The sequence below is a fragment of the Nelusetta ayraudi genome, unplaced genomic scaffold, assembly GCF_046127955.1.
Source record: "Nelusetta ayraudi isolate G7.1 ecotype Tasmania unplaced genomic scaffold, CSIRO-AGI_Nayr_v1 ptg000302l, whole genome shotgun sequence".
Taxonomy (NCBI): Eukaryota; Metazoa; Chordata; class Actinopteri; order Tetraodontiformes; family Monacanthidae; genus Nelusetta; species Nelusetta ayraudi.
In genome coordinates, this window is record NW_027466350.1 from 1 (window position 1) to 10,000 (window position 10,000).

Here is a 10,000-nt window from a genome sequence, read left to right on the forward strand (position 1 = left end):
GGACAGAAACTGAGGGAGCTGATGATGAAAAAGAGAAACAGCGGGATAAAAATAGTTTTCAGATGAAAGAAGGAGCCTTTCATCTGCTGCTCCTCAAGCTCCTCCTCCTCCTCCTCCAGCTCCTCCTGCAACAAGGATGGCAGCAATTCCATCTTCTCACTCAATGCCGGGACATTTAACTCTGCAGCTGAAGTTGTGGAGTTAAACTGGAAGATTCCTCAGGAGCTCCCACTGCAGGTGGTTCTGAGGTGGGTCTGAGGTGGTTCTGAGGTGGGTCTGAGGTGGGTCTCAGGTGGGTCTCAGGTGGTTCTGAGGTGGGTCTCGGGTGGTTCTGAGGTGGGTCTCAGGTGGGTCTCGGGTGGTTCTGAGGTGGGTCTCAGGTGGTTCTGAGGTGTTTCTGAGGTGGGTCTCAGGTGGGTCTCAGGTGGTTCTGAGGTGGGTCTCGGGTGGTTCTGAGGTGGGTCTGAGGTGGGTCTCGGGTGGTTCTGAGGTGGGTCTCAGGTGGGTCTCGGGTGGTTCTGAGGTGGGTCTCAGGTGGGTCTCGGGTGGTTCTGAGGTGGGTCTCAGGTGGTTCTGAGGTGGTTCTGAGGTGTGTCCCGGGTGGGTCTGAGGAACTCTTGACTCGACTCCACCGTCCAGCAGGATGGACAGCAGGCTTCATGGTGGGCAGAGACCTGCGCCCTGCTACTTAGCGTGGCTACCTTTGGCCTACTGCCCCCTGCTGGATAGGAGTATAATGTCCTGTCACTTTTTTCTCAATACACACAAGATGAAAACGTGTTGCTGACACGGTCAACGCGTTGTGCATGGTTGTTATCGGCAGGGTGGCGCCAGAGAAGGCCCTGCAGACAGAAATAGGAAGTTTGACTGTACTTTGTTGAGTCAAGGCGGAGCCTGCGTGGACTTTGACCCCCACGCACCATGTTCCTGTTCATACAGGTTAAAGTGGGTGTGGCCTGTTTGCTGCTGCAGTCTCTCAAGGCTCCCACCTGCTGGTTCCTGGTTCAAGAACATCATCTCCTCCTCCTCCGCCTCCTCCTCCTCCTCCTCGTCCTCCTCTTCCTCTTCCTCCTCCACCTCCTCATCCTCCTCCTCCTCCTCTTCCTCCTCTTCCTCCTCCTCTTCCTCATCCTCCTCCTCCTCCTCCTCCTCCTCCTGCTCCTCCTCTCTCCTCCTCCTCCTCCTCCTCCTCCTGCTCCTCCTTCTCCTCCTCCTGCTCCTCCTCCTCCCTGCTCTGCTCTCAGGCTCTCTGGTTCTCCAGCCTGCTTCACTCTGTTGCCGTTGTTGTTGCTGTTGTTTAATTTTTAACTCTGCCTAAAATGACAAACCTGATGATCTGTGCCCTGCAGGAATGTGTGTGTGTGTGTGTGCGTGTGTGTGTGTGTGTGTGTGTGTGTGTGTGTGTGTGTGTGTGTGTGAGAGAGAGAGAGAGAGCAGGTCAAGCGGTCACTCTGCTCATCAGTACTGGAGCTGTCTGCCTGAACTTTCTCACCATCTGGATGCCCCCCCCCCCGCCCCCCCACCCTCCTACCCACCCCAAAAGAAATCCCCCACCCACCCTTCAGCCATTGTACCCCCCCCCCATCCCCCCACCACACGATGACCCCTCCCCCTCCTCAATCAGGGGGGGGTGAGGCGGGTCACGTTTGCCGCTGCTGCTTCTTCTTCTTCTTCTTCTTCTTCTTCTTCTTCTGCATCAAAACCAAAGCAGCACCAACAGGTGAGCTTCCCTTCCATTGGCTGCTTTCCACTGGAAAACATTGCATGGTTTATGAAGTGCCGGGTTATCTGAAGACATGGTATTGATTATTTTCTGATTCCATTGAACGTGTTTGTAGAGTATTTGAGTCCCGACCTTTTCATTTTATTCCCCTGATTGACTTTCCCTCCATAAATGATTCATCTCTCCGTTTCCTCGTGTGCAGACCAGCTCACCTGTACCAGCTGGTTGAAGTTGAAGATCTCTCAACCTCCTCCTGCTTTTTTTACGGCACCATAAAGCCCCCCCCCACCCCCCCACCGTTGATCACTTTAGTGCCACCACCCCTGTGCTAACGACGCTAATCAGCTGCAGGGGCTAATTCACTGTCAGCGCGGCACACTTCTGCGGCCGTCTCCGCCACCCCCAGCCGATGACTTGCTGCGGTGGGCGGAGCTTCGGCCGGACGGTTCTCCAGATGCTTCGGATGTTCTCCAGGCCTCCTGGCTCCCCCAGCTTCACCGCCCTGGTCCACGTGTTCTCAGCTTCCTCTCCTGTTCCCCAGATGTCAGACCACCCCCCCCCCCCCGATCCACTTGTTTTATTGGTCCACGTGTTCTCCGGTCGGAAGCCTTGATTGCTCACCTGGTCTGAATCTTCTGCTTCTCCTGGTCCTGGTGTCGTCCTGCTCCACGCCTCCTCCTCCTCCTCCTCCTCCTCGGCATCGTCTCCTCCTGCTGCACTGTGATGCAAACTCGACCTGATCCTCTTCTTTTATTGTGTTTATTTATTTATTTATTTTTTCATTTTTGTTGGTTCACCCCCTCACCTCCACAGCCAGAGGTTCTCCTGCTCCTCACGAGACCCGCCCATCCAGCGCCGTGTCCCCGCCCACCCAGAATAACCAGCGGTTCCGCCTGCAGCAGCTCCAGAGGGCTGAGCTGAAATGTGATATCCGTCTCCTGCTGGAGGGCGCGCGCACACACACACACACACACACACACACTAAGCCGCCAGAAGCGCCTCCGCCGACTTCAAAATAAAGTCTTTTTTGAAGAGCTGATGGACATCTCAATAGCGAACACTGTGTGCTGTTGACACATGATGACCTTGACGGAAATCAAGCCTTCATGATTTAAAGAAAAACCCAAAACAAAAAGAAAAAACAACAATCCAAAACTGAATAGGTGATGCAGAGCAGAGAAGGAATTTAATTTATTTATTATTATTGTTTTAAACCTCACAGTTAAACTCACAGTCTTTTCCCTCACAGTTCCAATTGTTTTGACATCAAAATGAAATTTACAATTAATGACTCGATGAATTGTTGTTGACCCTCCTCATCCCCTACTGGACAACGTTTAAAAAAAACAAACAAAAAAAAACACTTCCGCCTGTGGTTGCAGTCACACTGTTGAAAGGAGCAGCAGTGAGACTTCTGTTTTATCACATTTTCTTTCTTGTGTTTTTCTTTTTTCTATGTATGTTTTTCTTTCATGCTCTTGTTCTCTTCTTTTTCTTTTGTTTTTTCTTTTTAATTGTATGTTTTTTCTTCCTTTGTATATTTTATTTTCTTGATCTTTTTCTCTCTCTTTTTTTTCAAATTCTTTACAGCAGTGAGACGCTCGGAGTGTCTCTCCAGCAGGGTCACGTTCCATCAGCCAGTCAGCAATCCGCTGCTCTTATTTTGAAGGCGCGGGAAGGTAAACCCCCGCCGCCGACGCCGCCGCCCCTCTCCCTCTCTCTCTCTCTCTCTCTCTCTCTCTCTCTCTCTCTCTCTCTCTCTCCCTCCTCCCTCGCTCCACTAGTCAGGCTGCAGCCGGTGGAGCAGCAGCAGCAGCAGCAGCAGCAGCAGCGACTCACTGTCACCGGGCTGCCGGCCACAGGAGCGTGCTGTCCGCCTCCCGCACCTCCCGCACCTCCCGCTCCTCCTCCAGGCTGCTCCCTCCAGGATGCGCGCACGGCGGCCACTCGGACCGCAGCACCGGCCGCGGGCAGCCCGGGTCTAGTCGGGGTCCAGTCGTACTGGTCGGCCGAGGTTCGGCCGGAGCCTCGCGGGTCTCAGTCAGCTGCGGTGCCACTGGCGGCGGCGTATGTGTGTGTGTGTGTGTGTGTGTGTGAGTGAGTGAGTGAGTGCGTGCGTGTCCGCGCGCGCGTCTGACGAGGTTTTTCCACGCACTTGCTGGTCCTCCGCGACGCACGAGGATGTGAAGTAGTTCCAGTGGATTTTGTCAACAAGTTTTATTGTTGTTTTCCTGACGGAGAATCGAAGGCGGATCGATTTCTGAGGGAGACCTTCACTGTCAAGACGGGCCGCCTCGGGTAGGTGTGGTTATATCATTAGTATGTATATTATTATTATTATATTATTATTGTTATTATTGTTGTTGTTGTTATTGGTCAGACTCAGCAGCTCCATTTCACTGAAGCTGACTTGGAATAAGTGTGTGTGTGTGTGTGTGTGTGTGTGTGTGTGTGTGTGTGTGTGTGTGTGTGTGTGTGTGTGTGTGTGTGTGTGTGAAGCGTCGACGTGCAGGAGGAGCCGCTCGCCAGGGGCGTGCAGGGCTGAGCGGGTTGAGAGCCACTGATGTTCTGGACACCACGGAGTTCTCTGGTTCTCCAGGTGCTCTGGTTCTATGATCCTCTGGGTCTATGGTTCTCCGGTTCCTCTGGTTCTCTTGGTGGTTCTATGGTCCTCCTGTTTCCCGGAGGAGGTCTCAGAGGGTTGTTTTTTTTTTTTTGTTTTTTTTCCAGCCGCTGCTGGCAAACCAAATATAAATGTGTTTGTTGATTTATTGGGTTGGATTTTTTTTTTTTTTTTGGGGGGGGGGGGGGGGGGAGCTTCTCTCTGTGAGCGTCTCCTCCAGCGGTGACGTCTTCTGTGGGTAAGCGGCAGAAAATATGAATTACAGCCCCGTCCACCGCATCCCTGTGATCACGACTTGAAGTTCCTCCAGAAGGCTGCGGCTTCTTCTCTCAGCGCGGCGCCGCAGCAGCAGCAGCAGCGAATCACTCAGCGCTTCAAACGCTCAGCGGGGTTCAGCTGCTGCTGCTGCTGCTGCTGCTGCTGCTGCTGCTGCTGGATGGTCTGGCCACGCCGTGGAACCTCCTCAGACGGTGGTGGAGCTGCGTGCCTGCGGACGGAGCAGCGCCTGCTTTTAATTGGCCCTAAAATCCCAGAAATATTAAAACATGTGTTTGCTGCAAATTCATCCGGCAGCATGTGACCTGGGTTCTCTGGGTTCTCTCTCCTCTGGGGTCAGCCTGGCCTGGTCCAGGTCGGGCCTGGTCCAGTTCGGCCCGGTTTAGGTCGGCCTGGTCCGGTCTGGTTCTGGACTCCTGAAAGCTTTCTTGGGTCCACGATCCAGGATCAATTTCAGGGACCAGGTCTGAGTCCAGGATCTGGTTGAGGTCTTGATACAGGATCAGGTCCAGGTCTGGATCCAGGATCGGCTTCTGGTCTGGGTCCAGGATCCAGGATCAGCTCCAGGCTAATGGTCACCTGACCTGTGATGAAGTAGAGCTTCGTCGTCCCTCCTCCCCGTTGACCTTTGACCTCTGGGGGATGGAGAATGACGATGGGTGGTGGTGGTGGTGTCCTGCAGGCGGGAACCTGGACATGTGACCGGGCTCACCTGCGCAGGAGGAGGAGGAGGAGGAGGAGGAGGAGGAGGCTGCTGTCTGGCTGCAGCGGCGCTGACAGCGAGCTGAACCCGGCTGAGGAGGAGGAGGTTTTTTACACTCACGTCTTTGAGCCTTGCAGCCGCGACACGGTGGAAGATTAACGCTCATGTTTTATTCACCAGCGAGCTTGTTTCCCCTTAGACTGAAGAAAAATTAGCATGAAAACACTGCGAGAGCTTTGAACTGCCGCTGCTGCCTCCTCCTCCTCCTCCTCCTCCTCATCATCATCATCCTCCTCTTCTTCCTCAGGTGTGCTTATTCCTCCTGAAGCAGCCACTCCCAACACGCCCCCACACGCTTCCTGCCGACCATAAGTAAAAAATAAATAAATAAATAAATAAAAAGAGTGTAGATTTAATTTTTCACACACACACAATGTGTCACAGTCAGCGCTGGTGAAACAAACAGCAGCAGGACACCAAAAAGGCTGCAATATGTCCGAGTGGGAAAACGTGTAATGTTTAGATTACACCGCGTGTGTGTGTGTGTGTGTGTGTGTGTGTGTGTGTGTGTGTGTGTGTGTGTGTGTGTGTGTGTGTGTGTGTGTGTGTGTGCTGGGCTGGTGGCGGGTCGCAGCTCCTCTGAGAGCAAGAAAAACAAGAACTGTTAAGACTTGAGACAACAGCAGCCTTCTCTGCTTCTTTGGTTGTGTGTGTGTGTGTGTACAATGCACCTCTGTGTGTGCAAGCGTGGCATATACACACACACACACACACACACAAGTTTGCGTGTGTGCCAGACCTGTGAGTGTTTTTGTGGGTTTTTTTCGGGGGCTAACGTCTTGCAGCCGAGGTTATTCTGGATCTGGACAGAGGCGCTAAAGTTTAAACCAACACTGCAGTGTGTGTGTGTGTGTGTGTGTGTGTGTGTGTGTGTGTGTGTGTGTGTGTGTGTGTGTGTGTGCGCTGCTTTGCTTTTCTGGGCACCACCTCTCTCGGAGCTCAGAACCCCGTCGGTACATTCCAGCTCCTCTGGGCTGAGCAAACAGAAAGCAGGGCGCCGCTGCCGCCGCCGCCACTCGCCGCAGACGCCATGCCCCCCCCACCCTCCCGCCCCCCCTGCCCCCCCCTGCCCCACCCCCCCCACCCTCCTCCTCATCCCGCCCAGCTCTTTCTCCCCCAAGTGGGACACACTGCAGTACATTTTGTGGTTCCACATTCTGCAGGAGCACCAACACAGACCCGACCGGTCTGATCCGGTCGGGCCTGTGTTGGTTGGCGGCACACTTAGCCCTCTGTTTGCAGCCTCCTGTAGCATCTCCGCTGTCGCAGCTTTCATTTTCGGCTAAGGTGCCACAAAGCATCCAAAAAAGAAAAAGGGATTTTGGCCCGTTGTCCTTTGAAGGTTCTATGATCAGAGCCTGTTTGGAAGCAGTCCAGGCGTGGGCAAACTACGGCCCAGGGGCCAAATGCGGCCCATTAAAGCTTTTCAATCTGAATCAATCAAAGTTGAAGAAGTTATTTTAACGGTCAGGAGTCCTCAGAGGGCGGTACTTCATCCATCTCTCAGTGTTTTAAGAGTCATTTCAACAAAGAGCTTCAAACACACTGGTTTGGTCGGAAAGCAAAATGCTTTCTTCGTATCCCACGATGTCTTTGCTCCTCCTCCTCCTCCTCCTCCTCCTCTGAGGTCGGCCACCACAGCGCTCCCTCCGGCTGCCCCCTCTGTCACGTTTTAGAACCCACGGCGGTCCCACCGGTCAAAAAGGTTTGCCCACCCCCTGAAGCAGACGTTGGTGCTGCTGTTATTGTCGTTGTGGCCAGCAGGTGGCGCTCCGCTCTGTTCCCTTCTCACTCTTAATGCTTTTCTTCTTCTCCTCCTCCTCCTCCTCTCCATGTTTCGCAGGTGGTCTGCAGCAGTGGCGGCGGCAGTGAGGTCTTGCTGGATATCTCCCGGTGGAGGCGGCGTCGTCCGAGGGCGCCGCCCTGCTGGCCGGCAGCAGCAGCAGCAGCAGCAGCAGCAGCAGCAGCAGCAGCATGCCTGGCCAGGATGTGGCGTGAGTGGCGTCCGCGCTCGCTGCCCTCAGGGATGACGGCCCTGTGGCGCCCACTCGGCCTCCTCCTCCTCCTGCTGCTGCTGCTGCTCCAGCCCCCCAGCGTCGCACTGGCCAGGCTGCCCACAGCACCACCTGCAGGTAGGAGGCGCACCTGCGTCCCCAACCCAACCCAACCCAACCCCTCCCTCATTACCTCTCCCCCGCCCTCCCACACCCGCCCTGATTGGTTGCCCGCTCGGGATCTTGCTGCGGTTTAGCTATGCGCTAACGTGGCATCTGTGTGTGTGTGTGTGTGTGTGTGTGTGTGTGTGTGTGTGTGTGTGTGTGTGTCCGACAGTAGCCCAGTCGGAGGACAGTGTGCTGTTTCCTCACCGTGGGCTCTCGCTCGGCTGAGCTCAGCGGGTCTCTTTGTTCAGGGAGATCAATCCCGAGTAAACGCCCGCCGTGTTTGCTTTAATCTCACACACTTTTTTTTTCCCCGTTGTTCGCGTACAGAAACACTGTTGCTTTGACTCCCCTCCGTCCCTCCCTCCTTCACTCCCTTCTTCTCTGCCTTCCGCCCCTCACCTGGGACTCCGACCCCCTCAGAACTCAGGCAGGGTTAACTAGGGGTCAGGGGTCAGAGGTCAACCCCCCCCATCTGAAGGTTCCCTGACCCTCTGACTCCCACCCACCCTCTCCCCCCCATCTGATATTGAGTCCTCGGAGCATGTTACAGAGTCAGATAGAGCCATGGAGAGGAGCGTGTGTGTGTGTGTGTGTGTGTGTGTGTGTGTGTGTGTGTGTGTGTGTGTGTGTGTGTGTGTGTGTGTGTGTGTGTGTGTGCATGGTCCAGTTGGAACATGCTGTGTCACAGAAACCAGTTTCTCTTCAGGCTCAGAGCTGTAAAACCGTCCCAGTAGTTCCAGTTTGCACCAGAACTCCTCCCACTGGGTGTGTGTGTGTCCCACTGGGTGTGTGTGTGTCTCACTGGGTGTGTGTGTGTTCCCACTGGGAGTGTGTGTCTCTCATTGGACCTGGTCCCACTAGGCAAACTGGACACGTCCACGTGGCTCAGCAGGACAAAGGTCACAAGCGTCATCAGAACTCTGTGATTGGTGGAAACTCGTGTGGGCAAGTTGATCCTGGAAATCTCAGCAAGCTCCGCCCCCCCACACCCCCCACAACCCCCCCGACCTGTTTGACTGCTCCTGTCCTCCTCGTCCTCCGCTGTCGTCAGTGTGTTTTTTAAGTGTCAGACGGAAAGCCCTCGGCCCCGCCCCTCCTCTCTCCCCCCCCCCCCCCTCGCCAGCCAGTTCCACCGGACTGACTGCAAACCAGAGTCACCTGTGAAAATCTGTTCACACTCTCACCACCTGCACAGGTGTGTGTGTGACTCACACCAGATTCCTCTTCTCGCCCTCCTCCTCTTCCTCTTTCTTCTGCTCCTCTTCCTCCTGCTTCTATCTCTGTTTCACCGTTGGACCTGAACCAGGTGAGCTCACCTGGTTCAGGTCCCTGGCCTGCAGGGGGCGCCAGGCGCAGCCAGGACCCCCCCGCCTCACCCTTCCCGCCAACAGGAAGGAAGGATAAGGATGAGTTACCAAAAATCCAAAACTGGGGGTTGTGCGCTGTATTTAGTCACCCGCACACACACACACACACACACACACACACACACACACACCTGTCCTTCCCTCCACCTCTGGCTGGCTGACAGCATTTTAATTACGAAGCTCCCCTTGAGGAAATTGTTGAGATAGTTGACTGATAAGACGAGACGGAGCTTTGAACAAAGAGGTTGTTGTGTGGGCGCGAGGGAGGAACTCAGGCCGTCGAGCCGCCAGCGACCGGGGATTTATGGCTCTTTTATTTTCTTATTATGATCACTGTTATCATAACTTGTTATTTTATGTCTTTTTTGAGGGGGGGGGGGTGTGGTGGTGGTGGGGGAGGAGGAGGAGGCGATGCTTTCAAAACACAGCAGCAGTCACTCGTCGTACAGGCAGCAGCACGTCCTCTCACAGTGTGTGTGTGTGTGTGTGTGTGTGTGTGTGTGTGTGTGTGTGTGTGTGTGTGTGTGTGTGACGAGCGTCCGTCAGCGAAGACAAAGTGTTGTCGTCGTCGTCTGGTTTCATCACCAGCAGGTGTGACAGGAAGTAGAGAAACTTCCCCCCCCCCCCCTTAGCCACACCCCCTCGCTAAGCCCCGCCCACGTAATCTCAGCGATCGGTTGTAATAACGGATTCAGACACAAATTTCTTTTTCCGGCATTCCGCCTCGCGTCTCCTTCCCCCCCCCACCTCCCATCCCCACCCCCCCACCCAACTACGGTGAACTACGTGCAGTTTGCCGCCTACGCTGCCGGGAATTAAAAAGAAAAAAAAATTCTCATCCATCAACGCTCAGACAGGGGAGCCTGTTGGATTACATGACTAAACCATACCTGTTTTGCCCCCCCCTTCCTCCTCCCCCGCCCGCCTCCACCCACTAAAACCTCTTCAGGCCCTCCCTCGTCGTTGGCATGGGTCACATGGTCCCTCCGGTTGCCATGGCGACATGAGAAAGAAAGAAAGAGGCTCGAAAAAAAATGAAAAATGGAAAAAAAAATGGATGATGTTAGGCTTCTTTTTTCCCCACTG

The 10,000-nt window shown here is 54.5% G+C and overlaps 1 protein-coding gene across 7 annotated transcripts in view; it reads left to right on the forward strand.

Annotated features, from left to right (window-relative positions):
• The first annotated feature begins 3,510 nt into the window (after positions 1-3,510).
• The window catches only part of fgfr3 (fibroblast growth factor receptor 3), a 30,887-nt gene continuing 24,397 nt past the window's right edge, over positions 3,511-10,000 (forward strand). For all 7 annotated transcript variants that reach the window (XM_076017264.1, XM_076017267.1, XM_076017263.1 and 4 more), the window contains exons 1-2: positions 3,511-4,021; positions 7,229-7,517. In XM_076017264.1, coding sequence (XP_075873379.1) covers positions 7,373-7,517 — 145 coding nt within the window. In that variant the 5' untranslated portion in view covers positions 3,511-4,021; positions 7,229-7,372. The remainder of the gene's footprint in view (positions 4,022-7,228; positions 7,518-10,000) is intronic.